Below are 27,870 nucleotides of genomic sequence, written 5' to 3' on the forward strand. Positions count from 1 at the left end.
AGTTGGTTTATGCTGTTTTTAGTTTTACTTGATAATGTATGCAGTAACTATGTGGAACTACTGTCCAGCTTTTGTTATATGGCATAAACGGTATATTCTGTATTGTTCTGGTTGGGGCATCTCTCGTGACACAATCAGTTTTATTATCTTAAAATACTAATTCTCTTTGCCTATAAAAAAGAAAAAACTTAAATAATTAAATGCTTTAATAAATATTTAGCTAACGTGTCAAGTTTTTATCAAGACACTAGCATGGGACAAATTAAAGATTTCAACAATGAAAATGACTTATATCACTTATAAGTTAAAATATTACTCCTTCGGTCCATTATAATTATTCTTTATCATTAATAATAAATGAAAAATTAATAAATAAATAAAAAAGAATAATAGTTTCATAAAATTAATTTTTTTTATTTTTTTATATTATTAATATTATAAGAGACATAATTGAAAAAAATAAATTAATGTTATATTAAAGATCTTTATTTTATAATCATATAGGTGTGTGTTATGTATTGTTTAATCATATAATGTCACATGATTTATTTTGACACATCATATGATTAAGTTTAATTTTTACAATTAAAACTAATGAATCTTTTTGCAAATTTTGATATTTTTATTTTATTTTTAATTTAATATTTTTTAAAAAGACATTTTAATCCCTAATTTTCCTTGTTCTAAACCTAATCTTCTTTACATTCTATCAATTTTTTCCACCGGCATCACCTATTTGAGTATTGGCTCCACAAGGCCAACAAGCAGAATATATATTCTCATTTAACCAAGTTGAGCGACTAAATCAACAATTTAGTGCAGTTTGCTAATATGTGATTATGATTGGGAGATTATAGGGATTCATTAGTTATGGAAGGAAAAAAATAAAAACATGGAATATTTAACCAAGTGTGAGAGATTTTAAAACAATAGAAAACTATTTTTAATGTTTTCAATTGAAGCAGTAGATCGAACACATAGATTCAAACTGATGTGTTAGCAATGAAGAATATGCAAGTGATGAAGAACACAAATGGTTAGTGTAGTGTATGAAAAAACGTTTGGTTTAAAGTGCGGCACCAAAAAGATGGAGGTTATAAGAGCTCTCTTATGAATGTTGGCCTCGTGGAGTAAATTCTCATATAGGTGACGACGATGGAAAAGTTTGATAGAATACTAGAAAAACTAGATTTAAAATTAAGAAGATTAAGAATTAATTAGATTAAAGTGTGTTTTTAACATTAAATTAAAATAAAATTTAAAAATAAAAATATCAAACTTACAAAAAAGATTTTTTTACTTAAATTATAAAAAATGAAAAATTAAACTTATTTGATTATCATACTGACAAAATAAATCACGTGTTGTTATTATATGATATATGAATTCACAATACATAAAACACATTAACATGATGTATTTTAAAATAATACTAATTAAAGATAACGGATTATTCTAGGACAAATGATTATTATGGGGGCGATGGAAGTAACAGTGAATAATGACTAGAGAGGATTGTAAACAGAAACTAGAGCAATATTCATGAACTCCTCGTCCGATTCCAGTGCACTCATTACAGCTGGCGAAAGACACACTTCCAAATCTACGCTTCCTCCTCCTTCATGGCCTGGGTATGATGTTACTTTTCCATCAAATTTGTTGGCATACCCACTTCTAAGTGCAACTGCCTTTCCCATTCCAAACTCATTCCCATACATGTTGAACCTGGGCGAGCTACCCATCATCACACAGTACGGGTCAAAATAACGACCAAGATCATATATCAGAGGACTCTCTAACCACTCTTTGAGCGTTTCCAACACCGCTCTGTCGTTATGGTTTACAACCGATTTGTGCAACTTCCATGCTGCCCAACCTATACCATTCTCAAGCAATTTCCCTGAGGTGGCGGTTCCTGCATTCAGTGTATAAATTGAGTTTCCAAAGTACTCCTGAGGCAGTGGTGGTTCCATTCTTGTTCTGTTGTTTGCGGACAACTTGCAACTTGTTCTTTGATCATACGGCAAGCGCCGCGCACGAGTTATGCATCTCCAAACAAGTGCCGATAATGATTGGAACGATGAGATTTTGGTTGTGTTGCACTCCGAGTTAGCCTTTGCTTTCAGTTTTGCAATAGACTCTGCTGAGAAGTGGAAGATTCTCTCTCTCAGCAACGGTGTTTCATATCTGTTTATAAAATCGTCGTGATGTTTGAAGGGAAGGTTGATTAATGGACCGCAACCCTCTGGAAACCAGCGATTGTGAATGGGTGGGTGCGAAATGGGAACATCATGTTCATGGCCTTGAACTTGAAAGATCTGAGACCATGTGTTGAAGAAATTCCAATAAGAAGTGCCATCACCAAGAGTGTGGTTCATGGAACAACCTATGAAAACACCATCCACAAATTCAGTGACTTGGACGGACAACAACGGCATTGTGTGACCGTCATGGTTGACAGCTTTGTGGTGGTCAAACAATGATTGAACAATGGGTGGAACGTCAACGGGAGAGAGGATATCAGATATGGTCATATCTAAAGTTGCATGGATGAATCTGGCTCCATCACTGTTGTTGCAATCAACGAAAACAGCATAGAAGGGAGGGTCATGGGTTTGGTGGGTGACAAGGCGACCAGCCAAAGGATAGAAATGGAAGAGGGTGAGAGAAAGAGAGTGCTTGAGCTTCTCCAACAGGTTCTCTATGAAATTATTGTGACTAACAAGTGGTGATGAGGGCTTCTTGAAGAGAAGGCCCTTTTGGATATAGTGAGCAGACAACATAGCAATATCCCAAGGTGTTAAGTAGCAGATTTGGTTTGATTCATGGTTGGAGTGCTGCGGCTTGATGAAGCATTCTGAAACGCGCTCAACAACTGGAGGAGTACTCATCGTCCTGCAAAGAGTTGATGAAGTCAATGACCAATATGCTATTGCCATGGTTGTATATATACTTGTAAAAATAACTGTTTGCGGAATCTCGTTTTTACAATGCTTTTCTTTATATTTTTTTATAATTAATAAAAAGACAAAGAGGAAAAGTGTAAACAAAATAATGAAATGGAAAATAAAATAAAATAAAGAATATTATAAAAATGATTAATTAAGTTTTTAGTAACTATTTTTTTTGCAAACTTTATTTTGACGAGTGAAACTTCCTCAATTTTTTAAAAACTTGATTTTAGTCCTTCAACAAACAAAAGAAGTTTAATCGGTTAAGGTTTATCAGTTTTTCTTTTCACTAAGAATTTTAATTCTTAGATTTTAAAAAAATTCAGTTTCTTAAAATCTTAATAAATAAATAAAAATAATGAATTCAAATTTATTTAAGAGCTAAAAATTAAATTTCAAAAAAATTTAAAAACTAAAATTAAGTAAAAGGAAGTTTTTAATATGTATGCACATATATTGTACAATTTGAAGTGAAATTTAATATTATACAAATTATTTTGTTTTTAAAAAAATCATATATTGTAAATACAACTATAGCATGATATTTTTTCAGTAAAATAAGATAATTTGTACTCTTATTCTTTAAATAAGATTTTATCTTTTGTTTTTAGAGTAATGATAATGATACGTGAACACTTTTACAAATCATAGAATTTATTAATACTTATTTATTTTGATCTTTTTTTTTCTTATCAATGAGTATTAGCATTTGTATCCATGCTTCTCTCTCTTTTCCTTTATAGCTATATATTTGGATAAATACTAGTGTTATGGCTGGTAGGTCCTGTTAGATATTTAATTATATTTGGATGGAACGTGCACTATGTTTGGTGACAGCTGGCCTATTCGTCACTTTGGTTCCTTCCAGCCAATCAAAGCTTGACACGTGGATAGCTTAGCATTCACTAACAGCTTACCGCTCTGCGCGGTTAACGGCAGCAGCGAAATGGAACGTTTAAACGTAACTGCATGTCGTTTAAATCTGCAAGTATTTTTACGTATTGACGTCAAATTTAAATCTTCCGTCATAACGCTCAGCAACTCCTTGAGCTCGTTTTCCATGATGGACATGCGAGCTTTAATTTTTGCTGCACATTAGCATGTGCTTCTGTGCATAATGGACCCCCATCATTAAAGCTGTTATGACGGAAGATTTAGTTATAGGTGTCATATATGCACTCGTTTTCCTTGTGCATAATTTTTGCTCCATAACTTGACATTAGTTTGGAGCCTTTGCTTGTCGCAAATCCATGCATATATGACACCTATAACTAAGTGCGTGTTTATAAAATAAAGTTAAAGTATAAAATTTTAAATTTTACACAAAAATTATTTAAAATTAATTTTATTTAGAGTCAAGTCAGAATCAATTCCAAATTTAAAATAAATTTTAAATTCTTTTTTGACATGAAATCAAACATATAAATATTTATCTAAAATTAATTATAAATTTAAAATCAATTCTCAAACATAAAATCAAACACACATAGAAAGTCCCAAATGAATTTATAGAAGATGATGGGACCTAGATAGGCATTGAAGAAGATTGAAGAAGATGTGTTGCAAGGATCCATAAGTGTGTATTTGGCTTACTGTTACAAAGATCAATGCCATACTTAATTAATCTCGTTTTCTTTTTAAAAAAATTCACTGTAAGTTTGTCAGTTTTTAGATTATAAATACTTGATTTTAATAATTATAGAATACTTTTATTTAAAATTGTGTTATGATTTTTATTTTTATTATTATGAATAAATCTCTAAAAGAATTTTAGACAAAATAATTTATCATAGTAGTTATTTTAAGAATGATTAAAGACAATTAAGTAAAAGTTTTGAATATTTATATGCCAAGTTATTATAACTTGTGGCTAAAAATTCTAAATATTAAAAAAATGTTACATAGTTAATCAGAGTTCTCTCTGATTGACAATTTTTTTTTAAAAAAAAAACTTTTTAATACTTGATTTTACTTCACTATAACTTTATCAATATTTTTATGGTTATTACCGTCTCTGACTGAATATAACAATAAAACATATAATAAAAACTTTTATATTATTAGTATCTTTTGAATTCTATAAAATAAAAAATTAAATGTATTAAATAAAAACATGAAAAATGATTCAAAATATGACTTTGCAGGGGGATAATACGTTGATGCTATACTGCCAAAATTATAATACATATAGTAACAAAAGTTAATAATTAATAATACGTACTAGATGAAAAGAAGCTATAATTATCAAAGGCAATGTTTACTTACTCATTACTCCAATGATGGGCAAAGAAAAAAGAGAAGAGAGGAGAAGCCTCTCTTTTGTATCATAAAAATCAGCTGAAATTGAAAATTATAATCTTTCTGAAATATGTTCTAAGTAGGAGCGTGAGGGTATATATAGTAGGCTTAACCTTTTGTTTTTGTTTTCAGGTGTTGCTTTTCAATGAAATAAAATAAAATGAATATGCAAGATTGATATACCTGCGTGTGAAAGCTGCCGAAGTTTCCTTTTTCTGATTTGAAGCAGTTTTTTTTTTTTTTTTTTTTTTTTTTTTTTTTTTTTATCTTCAAGCTCTCAGGTTAATTATCATTACCTGATTTTCTCACAATTTTCTGTCTTTCACTCTAAAAAATCTTTCAATGAACTACCCTCCTTACATGATTAAATTTTCTGAATTTATAGGCACTTTGATTTTCTGTCAATTTGAAAATGGTGGTCATGGAGCAGGTACAAGTTGAAAATGGTGGCGACTTGATGCAGTCCACGCCAAAGACGCAGTCTCTACAGTCATTATAGGTTGCACCCTTCGATTTGTTTCGATTAATATACCTTATAATAATTAACTTATATGTTGTGCTACATCATCATCATTGACTTGGGATTTGGCTATTTCCATTTACCTCTACTTCAAGCGCTTTCTCTTACCTTCTATTCTTCTCAGAGTTTGTAATTCATTCCTCTACTCACACGCACATTCTCAACAACATGGATTAAAAGGTCGAGAAAATGGTATTACATTCCTTCATAAAAAAACTGCATGCTTTCAGTACGTGTGAGGACTTCAATTAAAGTTCATTTGAAATAAAGTAGCATTCTCTAGATGAAGTTCCGATTGGACAAATTGTACAACTATTGTGCTCGGTTTCAGCTTTTTCGTTTCAGTTTGCAAAGGATTGCACCAATTTGCTAGCCAATAATTCTCTTGTTGGGCACCTATGGAAAAGCAGTGGAAGCCATACGTAGAAAAACAATGCAGCTTCTAGTATATTCAAATTATTGGCTACTTGGCTGATGATTTAATTGCTATTAACATTTAACAATAACTGACAAAAACGTACGTCTATGACTCACTTAGGTTTAAGTCCTCCCTAATGTGTCATGTGTACAAAGAACTTTCTTCCCGTAATAAAAACAGAAGCAAGACGAAAGGCTTCCAAAATCAAGTTGGATAAATCATTAATTTGGTTATAATTTTTTCAATGAATTGATTCAGGGTTCTTCCCAAAAAATCTTTCTCAAGTATAAAAAACATGTTAGAATAATTCTCCTTAATATGTTCCAAAAAATGTTTTTGCTTATCAATTTCCCTCAAATTCTCCTTATAATAATTAGAAGGGTGTGTGCAACAAATTCTTATTTTCAACTTCTATTTTTCTTAGAAATTCTACTTTGTTTACAATTGCAGGCTCTATTCATTGTTTGGAGTTATAGAGAGAAAACAACCAAAAAACATTTCAACAAAATAATTAGTTTCTTTGTCAAAGTTGTCCAGATCTTGCAATGTCCAGATGCAATTGTAGATGTAGTTCTTTTAGATAGAGATATCGCTTGCCTTACAGACACTGACACATACATTAAGAAGGATTGAGAACATAAATGTTGTTGATGTTACTATATTGTACTTTAATTTTATTAAGCCATGTTTTTTATTCATCTTTTTGTAAGATTCAACAATAGAGTTATTTGATTTATGTGTTGACACTATAGTGTTTAAACTAATTTAAATTTAGTTTTTGTTACATTTTTATTCGATATAAGTTATTTTGATACAAGATATTGATTTGTACTATTTAATTGAATGTTACTTTTGATTACATTTTATTTTATACAAGTTAATTAATTTTTAAATTTTGAATGTGCAGGTTTAATTTGTACTATTTAATTGATATATGTTTAATAAAATGGATCTAATTTTAAAAACATAAATAATAATAAAAAATTGTGAAGGAATAGCGCTAGCGAGGGATTTACGAGACAGTAGGCAAGGAAATGACCAGAAACAATTTGCGAGAGGGATTTTTGTGGGAAGTGCGGGGGATGATGTGCAAAGATTGACGAGCAAATATCAAGGGATTTGCAACAAATATATTTGTGAGATTTGCAAAGGAATAATTGCAAGGGATTTTCGAGGGATGTATAATGTCGCTAATTATATTATAAGTGCCTACACGAGGTCATCCAATTAGCCAGAGAGATATTAGCAAAGGATTGCAACGGAATTAGAGGCCGATTAGTTTTCCTTTGATGATATACAAAACAAAGAAGAGAGAATGAAAGAAAAAATTAAACAAAAAATATAAAAATAGATATAAATTTGATTTAAATACCTTTTTAGTCGTTACATTTTAGTATTTTTTATTTTTAATCCTTAAAAATTATATTTGTTTTATTTTTTATTCTTAAAATACTTTAGATACCACTTTAAACAATTTTGTGTCATTACTTGTAAGCATGCTCATTATAATTATAGGATCAACATACATCCTGTACGTATACAAGTTGAAAACTAGTGTCTCAAATGTTTGCAATGGATTGTTTGAAAAATTATTGACCACACTGTCACTATCCACCAATGTGCCTTGACCTGGAAAAGCTAAGAAACAAAAAAAGACATCCCATATATGCACTAAAATGGATATGAGGAAACTTGGCCAACCAAAAAGATGTTTCATGTGTCAAATTCTAGGTCATTCAAAAACAAATATCTTAATAGTAGTGGAATTATAAGATGAAGCCATGAAGAAGCATGCACTAGGCCAGTGTAAAATTACATGATGAAATTAATAATGACAATATGAATCTTTGGGTCTGATTGATGCATATCGAGATACAACACAAGAAGAACAACACATCACAAACCCTTGAGTTATTGGATAATTTTTTGGTCTTGTATATTGTTTTAGTGGACAATGGACAACACAAGAAAAAAAATGTAAAATTCATCAAAATAAATTTTTATTATAATTATCTTAATGTGATTGATAATATTATTATTATTGTAAACTAAAATATATTATGAATATATAAATATTTTATAATATATAATGCATATTATTATTATTATTATTATATATTTTAATATATCTTATAAAAATTATATATATAAAAACATAATAATATATACTATATATAATATTTTATTACATATATATACTAATATATATTAATATATAATATTATTGTATTAGGTGAACATAAAAAATATGTGTATTATATTATACTTACCGGAGGCCGTAAATATCAGTAAATAAAAAAGAGGCAATAAAAAAAACTGATTTGATGAAAAAAGTGCCAGTTATTAAAAAAATAGAAAAAGTGCATAAGCGAGATAATGAGATGGGAGAAAGAGAAAAGAGAAGAAAAATGGGTGTTTTGATCTAGGAATAAAAAGTTATCCATGACTAGTCGAGTAACAAATGAGAATTTTATCCTGTTTATCAGTATTTAAGTTGTGCTATGCTGTATATTTTAAGTTAAATTAGTTTTTTTGTTATTAAATTTATTTTTAAGTTTGATTTGATTTAATTTTTTTTATTGAATTTGCGTCTACTGTTAAACGTGTCTTTGGTAGCCGTTTACTTAGTTTTAAGCGGCTATAAAATATAACTTTTTAACACCGGATGTAATTCAGATGAGAAGATGAATAATCTAATTTAACTTATGTTTTAAAATCAAACATTCAAATTAGAAATTTTCACTTTTTACGAACCAAAGTACGGATGCTTTAACTTTATTACTCGGGAGCCAAGTGCCGTTCATTAGTCACGGAAGAAAAATCTGCTTGCCCGAACCGAATTGAAGATCTGCTGAATATTTCTCCCAAATGGCTCCAAGTGATCCTTCCTCTACATTTCTCCCAATTCTTTCTGGCAGTACTCAACATTTAAAATCTTTCTCCTCGATTGATGCATAATTTCAACATAAGACTAAGAGATCTTAACCATATGATGTTCCTACACACGCTGGGCCAGTCTCTCTTACACACAAAGCTTAAAATGTACAGCGTGCTAACTAATTCTATTGTCAGATCTCTCATCTAACCAGTAAATGTGATTTTCCCATAATCCACTTTAGAAGAGTCGAAGAGAGCAGAGTGAGTGAAACGGTGGCAGAGAGCGCTTTGTGAATTAATGAATCTCATAGCCTCTCAAAAAGCTTTCACTATCTAGTGTAGGAAATTGGCCACAGAAGCAGCTTCCATAAACTCCTCATCTGATTCCAGCGCGCTCACTGCATCAGGCGAAAGGCAAATTTCCAAATCTATGCTTCCCTCTCCTTCATATCCTTGGTATGCTGTCACGTTCCCATCATTTTTGTTGGCATATCCACTCAGAACTGCAATCGCTTTCCCCATCCCAAATTCATTCCCATACATGTTGAACCTCGGGGAACTCGACATGGTCACAGTACAAGGATCAAAGTGCACACCAAGTTGGTACACCACAGGAAGCTTCAACCACTCTTTGAGCTTTTGTCTCACCGCTTTGTCGTTTTGGTTCGCAACAGCCACGTGCACCTTCCATGCTGCCCATCCTAGATCCTTCTCAAGCAATTCCCCTGCCGTGAACCCTGCAGTGCTCACCACATCAACTGCGTTTCCAAAGTACTCATGTGGAAGAGGCGGTTCCAATCTTGATCGATTGCTTATGGCCAATTTGCAACTTGTTATCTCATCATTTGGCAGCTTCCGTGCTCGTGTTACGGATCTCCAAACATGCGCTGATAAGGATTGGAACGAAGAGATTTCGCTGGTTTTGGATTTGGACTCAGAGTTAGCCCTTGCTTTCAGCTTTGCAATAGACTCTGCTGAAAAGTGGAAGATTCTCACTCTCAGCTTTGGTGATTCAAATCTGTCAATAAACTCGTCCTCATGTTTGAAGGGAAGATTGATTAATGGACCACAACCATCTGGAAACCACCTATTATGAATAGGGTGGCGTGAAATGGGAACAGTAGCATCATATTCAAGCCCTTGAGCTTGAGTTTGAAAAAAGATCTCAGACCATGTGTTAAAGAAATTCCAATAAGAAGTGCCATCACCTATGGTATGGTTCATGGAACAGCCTATGAAAACACCATCCAATAGTTCAGTGACTTGGATGGACAACAGTGGCATGGTGTGGCCATCATGGTTGACTGCTTTGTGATGGTCAAAGAATGAGTGAACAATGGGTGGGACATCAACTGGGGAGAGTATGTCAGATATAGTGATATCCAAAGTTGCATAGATGAATCTGGCTCCACTAGTGTTGTTGCAATCGACAAAAATAGTATAAGAGGGAGGGTCTTGGGTTTTTTGGGTGACAAGTTGGCCTGCCAAAGGATAGAAATGGAAGAGGGTGAGAGAAAGAGAGTGTTTCAGCTTCTCTAACAGATTCTCCATGAAATCTTGTGGATCAACAAGTGTTGCAGGCTTCTTGAAGAGTAGACCTTTCTGGATGTAGTGCAAAGACATCATAGCAATATCCCATGGTGTTAAATGACATATTAGGTTTGACTCTTTAGCTTGGCCCAACGGTTTGATAAAACATTCTGAAACGCTTCGAACGACACGAGAATTCATCATCCAAATACTCACAAAAATTTCAGAGTTGTGTTGCAGCTAGCTTAGAGATGTCTGGACTCTGGTCTAGGGGATGTTTGTGTGAATATATATGAATGTAGGCGTAGAGACAAGTTCATCGTTAATTGTTAGGTAATGGGGACCAACCGACCAACCAAATTCACTTAAATTTTCTCCACTTGGAGTTGGACGTGACGTCTGAGGCAATCTCTTAATAAACTTGAAATTTTTTATGATAAATTATATATCTATTATATATATATATATATATATATATATATATATATATATATATATATATATATATATATATATATATATATATATATATATATATATATATATATATATATATATATATATATATATATTACATCTTTTATCTCCTTTTTACTCGAGTAGTGACAGACTTAATAAATCCAGTTTTTTTTAAGTATTCTAATCGTGTGATTTTTAATTATGTGAATTGAGTTTCTCAATTTATTTATCATTTATAATTAAATTTGTCGATTATTTTTTATTAATAACTTAACAGATTTTATTAGCTTAATACTAACAAAGTAACAATTGATTTACACTTTCATGATGATGTAACGGCTTACTTAAGATGTTGATGCATGACATATGGGCTTACTTAAGATGTTAATGCATGACATGTGGCACTGATATAGCGTGTCAAGACGGGAGAAATTGACAAAGTGACGGATGTTGAAAGGGTGCAATCTGGTTTGTTTTGGATGAGCTTTGGAATCTTTTTTATTTTTAAAAACAAAGCTTCCACCGTCCAAAATTTTGCATTGGGTGGCCGTTAGCGGGGTGGGTTTCTTTTGAATGATAACTAGCTAAAGATCTCTATGTTTCAGCTATAGGATACAAATTTAATTTTTAATTTAATGACAGGAAGTCAGATTTTATTTTTAACAGCATTATACGATTCTTTTGATTATACATGAACAATAGTGTATTACAGATTATCATAATAAAAAAGAGTTATATTTGTATACTCGTTGATCGTTGCTTCCTTGAAGTAGAAGATAGGGTCCATATCTTTTTCCATGAATGCCAAAAGATTCATATTATATTGGGATTTCAATGAAGGAAATGGTGAGTCTTCAAGCTTCTTCCATAGGGCTGCAACAAGAGTAAGTTCATCTTTAATCCAACACATATCATGAAATTTTATATTATATTAGGAAGCACAAATTAGAATAAGAAATTAGAGAAATAATATATAAGCAGAGAACATGCTAATGTTAGTAGAGCATAAATAATAGAAAAAATATAAAAGAATTAAGAAAACATGAATACCTTCCATAAGTTTAGAGTTAGATGTACTTACCAAAGTTTCTCTCCAAGTAACATGTAGACTTCCTACCTATGCTTTATCTTGAAAGAAACTAAGGCACACCTTTCATGTGTAACATCAAACTTCATATTTCAACTGAAAATGGTATAACTTTTTAAAGCACATCAATTGACTTTTCATTCTTGCCTCTCTTTTGTCACTTTAAGACGGTCAAAACTACAAATTGTTACAATAAACACATGTAAAAAATAAATGGACAAAGACAGACTAAGTTAACCTCTCAGCACACCAAAAATACTCCAAAGCTAAGTAAAGAAAAGATGGATAAGGAAAATAAAATGAAGGCTAAGTCTTTCTGACATGTACTACTGAGGAGAAAATTTACATGAAATAAATTTTATAAAATAGTTCCTATTTTATAACTTGCATAAAATAGTTCCTATCTTATCTTTCGGTTTTAAAGTTCAACAAAATATTAATTACCAATTACTATCTTTTCAATTATGCCATTATTCTAATTCTTAAATATTTTACACTTCACAAATGAGAGAGAAATGATAGTGGACTTGGAAGTCATATCAGGATATAAATTGCATTTCTCAAATTAATTTGTGTTCTATCTTCGAAAGTGGACAGGTAAAAATGTACAGAGGTAATACTCCCTCTAGATTCAAAATATAAGCAAAAATGCCTAATTTTACACTAATTAAGAATGCTACTTAAGCTCATTTAATTTTCTTGATTTCATACAAAATAAAGAACCACATTTCTTAAACTACCCTTAATCGGATTTGAATTTAAGGGTATTTTTGAAATAACAACATTAAATTTGTTTATAATTATATTTTAGTCCACCAAATTTAGTTCGAGAGGGAGTATTTTTCTTATGAGGCTACAGTTAAGAGCTTTTTGATAAAATTATTTTTCAAAACAACTTTTTGAGTAATACAGTAAGGTATCATAGGGTAATTCAAATTTAGATTGAGTAATACAATCTATATAGGAGTTCACACATGTTGGAATCAGTTGGTCAAATAGAAGTGTAATAGAAATACAATCCAAATCTAGTTATTGTTATTATAGGAATTAACATAGAAAGTATGTATCTAAAAAATTACCTATTTGAAAGGTAAGACCTGAAAATGAAGAGTAGCCATGACCATTGGTTAGCCAAAGCATAAGAGGATCATTTTTTGACTTAACAAAGTAGTAAAACACTTGCCATCATCTTTTTCTCCTAATCCAACATACCTGATTTAAGAACAATAATGTTTCAGATTTTGTATCAAAATTCTCTCTTTCTTTATTAATATGGTAAAAGAAACCAAACTGGGGAATAACACGAATTTTTCTGTACCCGAGATGTCGATCATGTAAGCTATGAAATTAATCACAATAGAATAAGTAATTCATGTTAAATTTTAAAGAAAAAAGAATATCACATGTATAAGCCACGATGACATGTGCTTGCAGAATGCGAGTACCTAAACCAAAAGGAAAAGGATAACCGTGAACATGGAGAGATCATAGCTAGACCTACAAAATTAAAGCCACAACATTACCGTAAACTCACCACGACACAGTTTAAAAAAATAAAAATTAAAAAAAGCTAAAAGATATAAAGCTCCATCCAAAACTTTTGTTTTGCAAGCTTGTAAGATTTTTTAGAACCATGTTTTCTCCAAAGTTTTTTCTTCAAAGTGAAATGAATTGGTTTCTCCTAGGTCTTTTCCCCCTCATTATATCAAGAAGAAATTGACCACTGGAATAGGAAAAATAAAAGAAAAATGGCAACGACAACATTTCAAATTAATTAAGATATACTCCGTAGTCCATGTAGTATCGACAAAAACATCAAACCACAAACTCAAATTAATTGCTTACCTCTAGTTACGGCAACGGCTAGCGAAACCGTTTGTTGCAGATGTTGTCGAATGTGAAATGTTGGAAAATGTTTTGTCTTGTACTGCTGCTGAAGTGAGGACTGAAACTTCAGGTGTTTCTTCAGACGTTGAAGATTCCTATGTCAAGAAAATCAGAAGGTGTCAATTTGTGTTTGAGAGGAAGGGAGGCTTTGTCAAAAACAAAGGAAGTTGTATAATTCTTCTGTTCTTCGAGTGAGTGTGTGATTTATTTTTCAAATTTTCTATTTTACCCCTGTTTATATCAAGTGTCGGGAAAATAAGATGTTCAGTTTAGACTTTTCATATGCCTACTACTTCCATTTATGTTTAATAGATTAGATGTGAACAACACGTTTCATTATATATATTTATTATAATTTTCTAATTTTTTCATATTTCTTTTTCTTTTTTTCTAATATTTTTAAATTTCCATTTTTCTACCTTACAAATTCTAAAAAAAAGTAGAAAATAGATTGATAAAATATCAAGTTAATTTTCATTTACCTCTAAAAAAAATTGGATTCAATACTAAAAATAAAATAGATATCTATATAATAGATAATTTGAAACTAAATAAATTAGTTTACGGCTAGTCCCATTTATTGGAGATTGCGACCATGGAGGGTGGGGAAAAGTAAATTGTGATGCGGAGCAGTGTTAAGATATCACATGGGAGATTTTTTGGCAGCTTTGTCATTTAAGTTAGGGAGTGTTCCATCAACTAGGCTAAATTCTGGGCTATCTTCCTTGTCTTTACATTGCTTGTGGGAGTGGGAGAGGTTATAAAAATATGATGATTGAATCCGATTCTTCTATAACTGTTAATCTCATAGTAAATTGGATGTCCACGCTTACTTTCATCTTGTTATGCAAAGTATAACGTTTGAAACACAATGGTGGCAGCGCGCATCTTTACCATATTTCTTTAGAGAAGCTAATCATGTTTTAGATGCTTTGGTGAAGCATAGTATCAAGTGTGAGGTTCTAGAATCTTTAATGTTGTTCCAGATTTCATTGTTATTTCTTTAGGGAATGTTTCTTTCACGTTTTTTTCTAGCGGATTGTAGTTTGTAATTTCTCTCTTTCCCACCCCAAAACGAAAAATAGTGGGGGGTATGAACTACCACCCCTATATTCTAGCAACAACACTAGAACCTTAATTTATCCGATTAGACTAATGTGTTTGTTTAACATATATATGATTATTATATTATGTATACCTTAAATGGTAGAAGACCAAAATTGCCCACATAATCATTATTACTAAATAAATAATATAATATTTTTAAAAAATCAAACTAACATTAACTTGTATTTTTTAATACTACATATTTTAATTATAACTTTGTTTTACAAACGATAATTAAGAAAGAAAACAAGAAAACACTAGTGCCTAAGGATACTCCCAACTAGGTTACTTAGAGATATAAATTCAAACAAGAAGGAACTTTTTCCAACAAGACCAGATTATCCAGAGAATCTGATCCCTTGAAACGACTTCTTTCAACACACCTCGCGAGGAATAGAAGAAGTTTGAGTGATACTTTGAGATCCATAGGTTTCCTTGATAAACTCTACTTGGGACCATACCTATTTAATGAGAACTTATGCTTGACTGGTAACATTATCGAACACCAGCTTATTCTGATTGCATATCTTCATGTGGATGGTTGGATCTAATGAAGAAGCATCATTGGGTCCCCTGAAATTGTAAATTGATGATGCCACATGTTGTCGACGGGAAGAATAACTCTATGCACAATATAATCGCCAAATGACAAGCTTGCCACCAAAAGAATTGGACATTAATGGGAATTTTAATCTTCCACCACCAAAAAAGGAAGAGAAAAGAAAACGAGAATCTGAATACAAAAGCTCAAGACAAAGGAAACTAGAAAAAGTATTTTATTTATTAATACACGTTACTAAGTGATATTTCTCCTTAGAAAGACGGTCCAGGACAAGCCACATTAGTCAACTCGTACAAAGGATTGGACTTAGAAACAGCATTCATGAACTCTTCATCTGATTCCAGCGCGGTCATATTTTCTGGTGAAAGGCACACTTCCAAATCAATGCTTCCACCTCCTTCACGGCCTGGGTATGATGTCACTTTCCCCTCAAACTTGTTGGCATAACCACTTCTTGCCGCCACCGCTTTTCCCATTCCAAATTCATTTCCATACACGTTGAACCTGGGCGAGCTACCCATCATCACACAGTAGGGGTCAAAGAAACGACCCATTTGAATTACGAAAGGAGACTCTAACCACACCTTCAGAGATTGCAGCACCACTCCATTGTTATAGTTTGCAACAGCCATGTGCAACTTCCATGCAGCCCATCCTATACCATTCTCAAGCAATTCCCCTGTCGTCGTTTCTGCACTCACTACATGAACTGAGTTTCCAAAGTATTCCTGAGGCAGAGGCGGTTCCATTCTTGATCGATTGTTTGCTGCCAACCTGCAAGTTGTTCTCTGGTCGTTCGGTGGGGAGCGTGCACGTGTTACGGATCTCCAAACAAGCGCTGATAATGATTGGAACGAAGAGATTTTGGTGGTATTGGACTCCGAGTTTGCCTTTGCTTTCAGTTTTGCAATAGACTCTGCTGAAAAGTGGAAGATTCTCTCTCTCAGCTTGGGTGCTTCATATCTGCTTATAATCTCATCATGATGTATGAAAGGAAGATTGATTGGTGGAGCGCAATCTTTTGGAAACCAGCGATTGTGAATGGGAACATCATATTCATGGCCTAGAGCATGAGATTGAGATTGAAAGATCTGAGACCATGTATTGAAGAAATTCCAATAAGAAGTGCCATCGCCAACAACGTGGTTCATGGAACAACCTATGAAAACAGCATCCACAAGTTCAGTGACTTGGATGGACAAAAGGGACATGGTGTGGCCATCATGGTTGACTGCTTTGTGATGGTCAAAGAAGGAGTGAAGAATGGGTGGGACGTCAATGGGGGCGAGTATGTCAGATATAGTGATGTCCGAAGTTGCATAAATGAATCTAGCTCCATCACTGTTTTTGCAATCAACGGAAACAGAATAAGAGGGAGGGTCATGGGTTTGGTGGGTGACAAGGCGACCAGCCAAAGGATAGAAATGGAAGAGGGTGAGAGAAAGAGAGTGTTTGAGCTTCTCCAACAGATTCTCCATGAAATGGTGTTGATCAACAAGAGTTGTTGCAGGCTTCTTGAAGAGTAGACCCTTCTGGATATAGTTGGTAGACAACATAGCAATATCCCAATGTGTTAAATTGCAGATCTGGTTTGAAACTTGGTTGGGGAGCTGGGGCTTAACAAAACATTCTGAAATGCGTCGAACGGCAGGGGCACTCATTCTGAAGTGCAGGCCACACACAAGTTAGATTTGTGTTGCAGACTGCTTAGAGATCTAGTATTAATTTCCTTTGTGAATTCTGAACCAAGACATGGTTCATTACTCTTTCTTTATATAAATAAATAATGCAAATTGCTGTCATAGTCCGCAGCCGGTTAGTTGCCTTTTCGGTGAATCTGTGTGCCACGCTCGTCTTTATTTAGCCAAAATTCTATATTCATAAGTTATTTAGTATGCAACAAATTAACTAACACACTAATTAACCTCTAACTAACTAATTAACTCAAGTGATATATCTAGTTTTTTATATATTTTTTTCCTCACTTATCTAAATAAGTAAAGAAATTTTTCTTCATTTTTTTCTATTCATCCAAATAATATACTATTTTTCTATTCCTTTTCTGTTTCATTTCTATTTTCCCCCACTTTCCACTTATTTCTCTACTTTATTTCATTACTAGTTCAACCTACAACTCATTGTATACTACACAAAATATGGTATTTGACATGTTCAACGGTCAAATATTGGGCATATCAGCAAGCTAGAACAGGGGATTGGACACCGAAACTGCATTCATAAACTCCTTGTCTGATTCCAGAGCTCTCATTATATGTGGCAAAAGGCACACTTCCAAATCGATGCTTCCACCTCCTTCACGACCTGGGTATGATGTCACTTTCCCATCAAACTTGTTAGCATACCCACTTCTAATCGCCACCGCTTTCCCCATTCCAAATTCACAACCATACTTGTTGAACCTGGGCGAGCTTCCCATTAACACACTGTACGGATCAAACAATCGACCAATTTGAGGGATAAAAGGAGACTGTAACCATCCTTGGAGCGATTGCAGCACCACTTTGTCATTATGGTTTGTGACAGCCACGTGTAACAACCATGCAGCCCATCCTAGATCATTCTCAAGCAATTCCCTTGTTGTCGTTTCTGCACTCACTACTTGAACTAAGTTTCCAAAGTATTCTTCTGGCATAGGCGGTTCCATTCTTGATCTATTGTTTATAGCCATCTTGCAACTTGTTTTTTGCTCGTACGGCACGGAGCGCGCGAGAGTTATGGATCTCCAGACAAGTGCTGATAATGACTGGAATGAAGAGATTTTTGTGGTATTGGACTCTGAGTTGGCTTTTGCTTTCAGTTTTGCTATGGACTCTGCAGAAAAGTGGAAGACTCTCTCCCTCAGAAAAGGTGCTTCAAAGTTGCAAATGAACTCGTCATGATGTTTGAAAGGAAGATTAACAGACGGATCACAATCACTGGGAAACCAACGGTTGAGAATGGGTTGGTGTGAAATGGGAACATTGTATTCATGGCCTTGAGCTTGAGATTGAAAGATCTGAGACCATGTGTTGAAGAAATTCCAGTAGGAAGTGCCATCACCAAGAGTGTGGTTCATGGAACAACCAATGAAAACAGCATCCACTAGTTCAGTGACTTGGATGGACAATAAGGGCATGGTGTGGCCATCATGGTTGACTGCTTTGTGATGGTCAAAGAATGAATGAAGAATGGGTGGGACGTCAACAGGGGTGAGTATGTCAGATATGGTCATGTCCAAAGATGCATAGATGAATCTAGCTCCATCACTGTTTTTGCAATCAACGAAAAAAGCATACGAGGGAGGGTCTTGGGTTGTGTGGGTGACAAGGCGACCAGCCAAAGGATAGAAATGGGAGAGGGTGAACGAAAGAGAGTGTTTGAGCTTCTCCAACAGATTTTCTATGAAATTCTGTTGATCGACAAGTGTTGGAGGCTTCTTGAAGAGTAGACCCTTCTGGATATAGTGATAAGACAATAGAATAATATCCCAAGGTGCTAAATAACATATTTGGTTAGACTCTTCGATTGGACGATGTGGCTTGATGAAGCATTCGGAAATGCGTCGAACGACAGGGGTACTCATAATGCAGATGCTGGTCACACACAAATTAGATTTGTGCTGCAGAGGTGTAGTATTTATTTTGTGAACACTGAAGCATGTCATCGTTCCTGCACTTTTCTATTTGCTAGGAAACTTCTGTTCATAAGTAACTGAAAGGTCTTAGATTGAAAAGTCGATGGGGGAAAAATAAGGCAAACGCGTTTTTGAGATTTGCTAGGAAACTTTGGCCCATCGGAATCTAAAGGTCTTAGAGAAGGAGGGGGGAGTTAAAAAATAATAATAATTCATTTAATTATACTACAGGATGCCTGAATCAAACAGTTCATTCAGTTACGCTTAAATGTTTGAAATAATTAGTGATCTTACTCTACTTAAATACAAGTAGTTTTACTTTATTCATATAAGGATTAACTCTGATGAAATATACTGTAGTTTCTAACAATAAAATAAAGATGGTGCTCCCTTTATCATGCCAAAGATAATAATAGGGTCAGTTTAAAAAATTAAAGGTGCGGATATATTATTATTGGAAAAAAAAATCCATTACTCTAGTGACGCGTACCATGCTGTCACTGGGATATTTTTTTTTAAAATATTATAATAAAAATAATATAGTAAGACCAAATTTTTACAAGCCGTATTCATTAATTTAAAACTTGCTAATCTCAATTAAATAGATTTCGAAAATCATTAACCCGTTTTATTTAATAAAATAATTCTATCTAGCTTAAATTTAACGTGAGCTTTTTGATAAAAAAATAAATAACATGAACGAGTGAATTATTATTTTTATTTTTTTGTAGCAGTGACATAATTTGTTTCTATCCTTGACAAAGGTGTTTGAATATTAATAGATAATTTAAGGTCAAAAGCGTGTCTTTTTAGTCGTATAAAGAAAAGAAAATGACAAATTGATTTAATATCTTTTTGGTCAAATGTGTCTGCCATGTAGCTTCTCATATCTTTATATAACTTATAAGACAAGTAAAGGATGACGGATCGTCAATGACTTTTTTTCACAATCAAATAATATATATGAATTGATTTTTAAAGATAAATTTTAAAATAAAATATATTTGAGTAAATTAGAGTTAAATAAATTTTTAATTTAATCGTTAAGTTTTTTAACTTTTTTTCAGAAAAAGGACATTTTGTTTTTACATGTTAGAAAAAAAATTCAATTCTTTTATTTATTTTTCTTGAAATGGCCATGTTACATATAAACACTATCGTTAATTAGCTACAGTCATGCCGTCATAGAACATTAGCACCACTGGTTATTACTATTATTGTCATCCCATGTGGTCATTATCACTATTTAACTACCGTAATAATCAAATGAGCGACGAAAAAATTGAGTTTTCAGTTTTGTGTAGTTTGATTTTAAAACAAATTATTAAAGTTGAATAATTGAGAAATAAAAAATTTAAAATTGATTTTAAATATAAAAAAAAATTTTAAAAAATAAATAATCACCCCAAATGAACCTCTAGGTTTTAAAATTGCAATCATATAATCACCCCCCATTTAGACCAAACGAGCCCATTAATTATAAGTTGATAAATCTATAATTTGTAAAAGGGAAATACTGATTAGTACGAATTTTTGTTTTTTATTTTAAGATTATCTTAATTAATATTTATTTTGAAAAGAAAATAATCTCATATAACCGATTTGTGCAAGCAAGACTCCTATGAAATAGCATTGTTGTTTGTAAAAATAATCATACTAAATTTAAAAAAGTGACGACAAGAGAGGACCAAAAAGAATATCACTAGAATTTTTTGAAATTTAATTATATGTTAAAAATACAAAATAAAAATTAAATTTATTGGTAATATAATTTTTTCCCTGTTATTATTCAGTCACGATTCATCATTAATTTTTTTAATAATTATGTAAAAGATATAAATAAAATAATTTTTAATTGGTTAACCCTATAAAAACTTTTATATTCACAATGTATCAAAATTAAACTTTGTAAAACAAACCGATTAAAATGTTGAGTATTGTACCAATGTCTATGTAATTACAATATAGTGCTATTGGCATGTAATATAGTGTTCAATGTTAGTAACAGTATATTAGAAGAAAGACTAATAACACTTTTTTAAAATATGTTGTTTATTATTTGTTAAAATTTATTAAAAACTATAAATGTTAGTAGTTCTCACTTATTTAACCTTTAATTTTCAATAACATTAACCAATAACAAAAATATAAAAAAAATATGTTCAAAATATATAAAAAAAATATGTTAAAGAAAGTATAATTAACATTTCTCATATAAAAATTGATCGCATTTTATTTAAGACTAAATTCTAAAAACCCAAATGCAGAAGCACTCACAAAATCATTGTCACACTCAATTTTTGGAGATTCCAAGATAAACATAGAGTTTGTGCAGCACTCCTACATTTGAAAGAGTGAATTAAAATATGATACTCTAGATGATACAAAGAAATATTAAGAGATAATATCTTTGTTTTGGATTTATATTCGGTCCAACAAAAGTCCAAAGCTTCAACCTAGTCCACAAAGGGCAGGTAGAAATTCCGCACTTTGGTACCCTGGCAACTAAGATACACCCATGAAATACACATCGATCACCAACCTACATGACAAATCATAGAGATTACATATTCCTAATAGCATATTCTATGTGGCAAGTTATTTGCCTTTTCTTTTTTTAAGGCAGCAAGTTATTATTTGCTTTCTAACACAACCAATTAGCAGATTTTTGTTTTTAAAAAAATAATAATGATACATGAATTATTTTTCATTTTAAATATTTTATTATTACTTTTTATTTTTTTTATCTCTCTTTTTATCATATTATAAATTCTATTATAGTTATATTTTTTTCTAACGGTAAGATAACATACGAGATATCTATCAAATATTTTCCAAAAAACAATTAGGATATACACAAAGTCTTATCATCCTTCCACTTATGTGGACATCCCTATTTTTCTATAAATATCCCATGCAAACATTTCCTTTGAGCATATATTCTCACTCTAAGTATTGAAATTATGTTAGAATTAATATGACTTAATTACTTATTTGATTTCTATCCTTGTATAAATTTTATTTTTTAATCTTTACACTAGAAACTATTTGTTTTAGTCCTTATAAAATAATTTTAAATGTTTTTTTTTGTCTTTGTCATTAATTGTTCATGTAAATAGCAATGACTATCATGCATTGTGAAATTTGATCTGGTCATGGACTTGATCGAAGTAGTGAGTCAGTAGTCCAACTGATGAGTCAGTAATTGACTCGATTTGATCTGATATATATTAAAATTTAAAATTATATATGTATATATTATACATAAATATAAAATTAACAGTAATTTAGTAAGAAAAATTTATCTATACTCTAAAATTTAAAATAGTAATGAATAATAATAATAAGACATCAAAATGACGTCGTAAAGATGATCTATTTTTTTTAAAATCGAACGGGTCGGACTGATCCAACCGAGATTCAGTGATCTAACTAATCAGGTCATTCTAAGTTAATTATATGATTGATCCAATAGTAAAACTAATTCAGTTAAAATATCAAGTCCCAATTGGACCAATCCGACCCAAGTCCCCCAATAAGATTTTAGGGCTATGCTATCATGATATGTGTTGTGCACTTGTTGAATTATTTTAAGCATAAAAGCTTAGAGATACACCATGTTGAAGAATGCTTGAAGATATACCATACATCAAACTCCTTATTCTATCATTTTCATTACTTTAATTTTACAGAATCAAATGGTTGGATATTTGTACCATACAACTCCATTAATTCTAAATTCTCTAACACTCACAATATTAAAATAGACGATTTTTTTTTTTTTACTAAACAGTGGGAACAATAGCAAACTAGCATAAGGGATTGGAAACCGAGACAACATTCATAAACTCCTCATCAGATTCCAGAGCGCTCATTATATGAGGTAAAAGGCCCACTTCCAAATCGATGCTTCCCCCTCCTTCACGACCTGGGTATGATGTCACTTTCCCATCAAATTTGTTGGCATAACCACTTCTAACTGCTACAGCTTTCCCCATTCCAAACTCGTTCCCATACATGTTGAACCTGGGCGAGCTACTTATCAACACAACGTACGGGTCCATGGGCTGACCAAGTTGATAGATTAAAGGAGACTGTAACCACTCTTTGAGTGATTGCAGAACTACTCTGTCGTTATGGTTTGTAACAGCCAGGTGCAACTTCCATGCAGCCCATCCTAGATTGTTCTCAAGTAATTCCCCTACTGTTGTTTCTGCACTCACCCTACTCACTGAGTTTCCAAAGTATTCCTGAGGCAGAGGTGGTTCCATTCTTGTTCGATTGTTTGCGGTTAACCTGCAACTTGTTCTTTGCTCATATGGTAGGGAGCATGCACGAGTTATGGATCTCCAAACAAGTGCTGATAGTGACTGGAATGAAGAGATTTTTGTGGTATCGGATTCCATGTTGGCCTTTGCTTTCAGTTTTGCAATAGACTCTGCTGAGAAGTGGAAGACTCTCTCCCTCATCAAGGGTGCTTCAAATCTGCTGATAAACTCGTCATGATGTTTGAAAGGAAGATTTATTGGTGGAGCACAATCATTCGGAAACCAGCGGCTGAGAATAGGTTGGTGTGAAATGGGAACATCAGTTTCGTGCCCTTTAGCTTGAGATTGAAAGATCTGAGACCATGTATTGAAGAAATTCCAATAAGAGGTGCCATCACCGACAGCGTGGTTCATGGAACAACCTAAGAAAACACCATCAACTAGTTCAGTGACTTGGATGGACAACAGGGGCATGGAGTGACCATCATGGTTGACTGCTTTGTGGTGGTCAAACAATGACTGAACAACGAGTGGGACGTCAACGGGAGAGAGGATGTCAGATATGGTCATATCCAGAGTTGCATAGATGAATCTGGCTCCATCACTGTTTTTGGAATCAACAGAAACAGCATAAGAAGGAGGGTCTTGTGTTTTGTGGGTGACAAATCGGCCAGCCAAAGGATAGAAATGGGAGAGAGTGAGAGAAAGAGAGTGTTTGAGCTTCTCCAAGAGATTCTCTATGAAATCATGTTGATCAACAAGAGGTGTGGGTTTCTTGAAGAGTAGACCCTTCTGGATATAGTGCATAGACAACATAACAATATCCCATTGTGTTAAATGACATATTTGGTTTGACACTTGGGTTAAACCATGTGGTTTGACGAAGCATTCTGAAATGCGTTGAACAACAGGGGTAGTAGTCATGAGGCAAATGGGTGCACACACAATTTCCAAGAAATCGTTACTATCTGTATATAAATAGTATGGATGTACATATGCAAAGTCTTAAGGAGGCGGAAAATAGAAAAAAGCAAACGCCTTTTTGAGATTTACTTGGAAACTTCTACTCATCAAAATAGCGGAAACCGGAAATGTCTTAGAGAATGACCGGGGGAGGAGAAAGCAAATGCGTTTTTGAGTTTGCTACAAAACTCTGCCCATTAGAATATAATTTAGAATCTTTTGCTTTCACATTTAAAGTCGTGCTTTTTAAGGAGTTATATTTTTATTGATCGAGGGTGCTTTTATGTTAAAATATTATTAAAAGTTACAATTATAGGCCTCATAAAAATTATCCAAGATTATATGATACTACTAATGTTTTTTTTTTTTTGGAAGAACTACTAATGTTTCTCATTGAGTTTAGTTTATTATTTACTAGTAAACTCTTGGAAAATGTGACGTTGATTATCATTAAGGTGGAACAGAGTAAAGGTATCTTTTTAATCTTGAAATGTATTTTTAAAATACACATATGAAAAACTATAATTTATATATAGATATATATAATATCATATGTATTATAATTTTTTTTTTTACATTTAGATAACAAAACTATAAACTTGTATCCATTAAAATAAAGTTTAAGTTTTATACACATTAAAAACTATTCTAAATATGATTTTAAAATAATTATTAAAAATTGATAATTCAGCCATATATATTAATGTATGATTGAATAATTATACAATAAATTCATTTTAATTAAATTATTAAAACATTTTTAAATGAGAAAAAAAATCAATTGAAAATAGCAAATTCGTCGAGTGTTCAAACGCACACCCGTCTTTTAGCATCTTCCTTCTTTATAGTTTGGGTTTCGCTAATTAAATAATTAAAAGCGGTCTTCGTTTTAATGAAGATAAATTAAAGAGAATATAATATTTTCTATTACTAATTGTTTTAGTTACAGTATTTATTAAGAATTGAGTAATGATATCTTTCGTTGTAAGAACTTCAAAAAAATTCAGCAAAAAGAGAACTTAAAAAAAAAAAACAGACGTCATAAAATGAAAATACACATGTTTAAGCGAGAAAAAATAGTTTTAAAAATTATCTCTTAAAAAAATAGTTAAATCTGTTACACAACGGTAGATTAGTTATTTGTTCAAGAATTTTGAATACATTCAGTGTTATTAACTTCTTGACATTTTTTATGAAATTTCTGTCACATATAAAAAATGATATATTGACTAGGAATATTTGTATTTTATCCATTCAAACTCAAAAACTGATTGATCTAATCTTCTTGGTAAGATGCTAATAGAAGTAACAAATATTAAATGATGCGTTACGTACGTATGTTAACATTGTCCGATTTGTTATCATAAATTATGATATATTTTTATAATTATTATTTTAAAGGTCATATTTAAAATATAATTTCAGGAGAAGAAAGCAAATGCGTTTTGGAGATTTGCATTGCTACAGAACTCTGCCCATTAGAATAACACCAAAAAATGAATATAATTTAGAATATTTTGCTTTCACATTTAAAGGCAAGCTTTTAAGGAGTTATTTTTTAATAAGGTTGTTTTGATCAGCTTTATGTTAAATAATATTAAAAGTTACAATTATAGGCCTCATAAAAGTATAAAAAAAAAATCATTGTTAAGAGGAGATATATCGCCTATTTATGAATGTCAACAGATTTTTTAAAAGAATTTTAAAATTTTAGTGGCCGACCAAAATACTCTTTTGCAATCATATGCATAAAAAAAAAGTTATCCAAATTACACCCTAAAAAAAGTTATCCAGATTACGTAATACTACTAATATTGTTTTTTTTTTTGGAAGAACTAATGTTTCTTATTGAGTTTAGTTTATTATTTTGAGATTTACTAGTAAATTCTTGGAAAATGTGGCGTTAACATTAAGTTGGAGTAGAGTAAAGGTATCGTTTTAATCTTGAAATGTATTTTTAAAATACACATTTGAAAAAACAAAATATATGTATAATATTTTATGTATTATAATTTTTTTACATTTAGATAACAAAACTATAGACTTGTATTCATTAAAATAAAAGTTTTCGTACACATTAAAAACTATTCTAAATATGGTTTTTAAAATAATTATAAAAAAATAATAATTCTGCCATATATATTAATCTATGATTGAATAATTATATAATAAATTCATTTTAATTAAATTATTAAAACATTTAAAATGAGAAAAAAATTAATTGAAAATAGCAAATTCGTCGAGTGTTCGATCGTCTTTTAGCATCTTCCCTCTTTATAGTTTGGGTTTCGCTAATTAAATAATTAAAAGGGGTCTTCGTTTTGATGAAGATAAATTAAAGAAAATATAATATTTTCTATCATTTATTTATTAAAAATTTAGTAATGATATCTTTTGCGTAAGAACTTAAAAAAAAATCAGCAAAAAAAAAAAAGAACTTAAAAAAATCTCATAAAATGAAAATACACACGTTTAAGTGGGAAAAATAGTTTAAAAACTTATCCTTTTTTAAAAAATATTTAAATTTGTTATACAACGGGAGATAAATTATTTGTTCAAGAATTTTGAATACATTAAATATTATTAACTTCTTGAAAGTTTTTATGAATTTTTAATATTTATTTTTTAACCATTCAAACTCAAAACTGAGTGGTATACTCTTCTCCCCAAGATGTCAATAAAAGTAATAAATATTAAATGATACATTAGGTACGTATGTCAACATTGTCCGATTTGTTTAATAAAGAAAAAACATTCTCCGATTTGTCATCACAAAGTAAAGGACCATCAAAGTTATAAATTTATTATGGCATTTCTCCATCATATTACATGGAATATATCGGTGGGGTACAATCACTGTTCTTCTATCTTTTTTTCTTTTCTTTTTTTTAAGATACACTGTTCTTCTATTTAATTTAACTATTATGTCATAATGTCACTGCTATATATTGTAACAAAACGTTAATAATACACAAATTAATGCTTATAATCCACCAAATCCACAAAGCACACCAATTGGAGAGTCAGTCCTGCACCGCCTCAATAGACTACCAAAAATTTCACATACACGAGTTTCTCTGAAAATTTCTGTTTTTCTTATTCTCTTCCTTTAAAAAAAACACATATCGGTAAAATAAAAAATCTCACTTTAGTAAGTAGTGACCCTCCCTCTCTTTCTACTTCTAACAAGTTTAGATTTCAGTAGGAAATCTCTAAATCATGATTTGAATAAAAGTAATAAATAATAAGTTTTTGACTGAACTATAATTTAGGATGTACTTTATTAACTATACAATCTATACAAGCACT

General features: G+C 31.7%; 5 protein-coding genes and 1 long non-coding RNA gene across 6 annotated transcripts; all 6 read right to left on the reverse strand.

The window, feature by feature from the left end:
- Window positions 1-1,344: 1,344 nt before the first annotated feature.
- Window positions 1,345-2,988, reverse strand: LOC114408713 (uncharacterized acetyltransferase At3g50280-like). Its single transcript, XM_028371863.1, has one exon. The coding sequence runs from the start codon at window positions 2,937-2,939 to the stop codon at window positions 1,506-1,508; it is 1,434 nt and encodes a 477-aa protein (XP_028227664.1). The 5' UTR covers window positions 2,940-2,988; the 3' UTR covers window positions 1,345-1,505.
- A 5,867-nt stretch (window positions 2,989-8,855) lies between these two features.
- Window positions 8,856-10,878, reverse strand: LOC114408715 (uncharacterized acetyltransferase At3g50280-like). The gene has a single exon (XM_028371864.1). The coding sequence runs from the start codon at window positions 10,796-10,798 to the stop codon at window positions 9,398-9,400; it is 1,401 nt and encodes a 466-aa protein (XP_028227665.1). The 5' UTR covers window positions 10,799-10,878; the 3' UTR covers window positions 8,856-9,397.
- Window positions 10,879-11,918: 1,040 nt separating this feature from the next.
- On the reverse strand, window positions 11,919-14,101 carry LOC114408716. Its single transcript, XR_003665928.1, has 3 exons — window positions 13,986-14,101; window positions 13,544-13,637; window positions 11,919-13,352 (listed from the first exon to the last, which is right to left on the reverse strand). It is a non-coding gene; the product is annotated as an uncharacterized LOC114408716 (long non-coding RNA).
- A 1,771-nt stretch (window positions 14,102-15,872) lies between these two features.
- Window positions 15,873-17,491, reverse strand: LOC114408718 (uncharacterized acetyltransferase At3g50280-like). Its single transcript, XM_028371867.1, has one exon. It carries the CDS (start codon window positions 17,355-17,357, stop codon window positions 15,948-15,950), a length of 1,410 nt encoding a protein of 469 aa, XP_028227668.1. The 5' UTR covers window positions 17,358-17,491; the 3' UTR covers window positions 15,873-15,947.
- A 144-nt stretch (window positions 17,492-17,635) lies between these two features.
- On the reverse strand, window positions 17,636-19,477 carry LOC114408717 (uncharacterized acetyltransferase At3g50280-like). The gene has a single exon (XM_028371865.1). It carries the CDS (start codon window positions 19,358-19,360, stop codon window positions 17,900-17,902), a length of 1,461 nt encoding a protein of 486 aa, XP_028227666.1. The 5' UTR covers window positions 19,361-19,477; the 3' UTR covers window positions 17,636-17,899.
- Window positions 19,478-22,902: 3,425 nt separating this feature from the next.
- Window positions 22,903-24,614, reverse strand: LOC114408719 (uncharacterized acetyltransferase At3g50280-like). Its single transcript, XM_028371868.1, has one exon. The coding sequence runs from the start codon at window positions 24,520-24,522 to the stop codon at window positions 23,140-23,142; it is 1,383 nt and encodes a 460-aa protein (XP_028227669.1). The 5' UTR covers window positions 24,523-24,614; the 3' UTR covers window positions 22,903-23,139.
- Window positions 24,615-27,870: the final 3,256 nt, after the last annotated feature.

Source organism: Glycine soja, chromosome 4 (assembly GCF_004193775.1).
Source record: "Glycine soja cultivar W05 chromosome 4, ASM419377v2, whole genome shotgun sequence".
Classification (NCBI taxonomy): Eukaryota; Viridiplantae; Streptophyta; class Magnoliopsida; order Fabales; family Fabaceae; genus Glycine; species Glycine soja.

What these genes read in the sequence shown, in the direction of transcription:
- LOC114408719 (XM_028371868.1), bottom strand. Translation starts at nt 24,522, where the DNA reads ATGACTACTACCCCTGTTGTTCAACGCATTTCAGAATGCTTCGTCAAA.
- LOC114408715 (XM_028371864.1), bottom strand. Translation starts at nt 10,798, where the DNA reads ATGATGAATTCTCGTGTCGTTCGAAGCGTTTCAGAATGTTTTATCAAA.
- LOC114408713 (XM_028371863.1), bottom strand. Translation starts at nt 2,939, where the DNA reads ATGGCAATAGCATATTGGTCATTGACTTCATCAACTCTTTGCAGGACG.
- LOC114408717 (XM_028371865.1), bottom strand. Translation starts at nt 19,360, where the DNA reads ATGACATGCTTCAGTGTTCACAAAATAAATACTACACCTCTGCAGCAC.
- LOC114408718 (XM_028371867.1), bottom strand. Translation starts at nt 17,357, where the DNA reads ATGAGTGCCCCTGCCGTTCGACGCATTTCAGAATGTTTTGTTAAGCCC.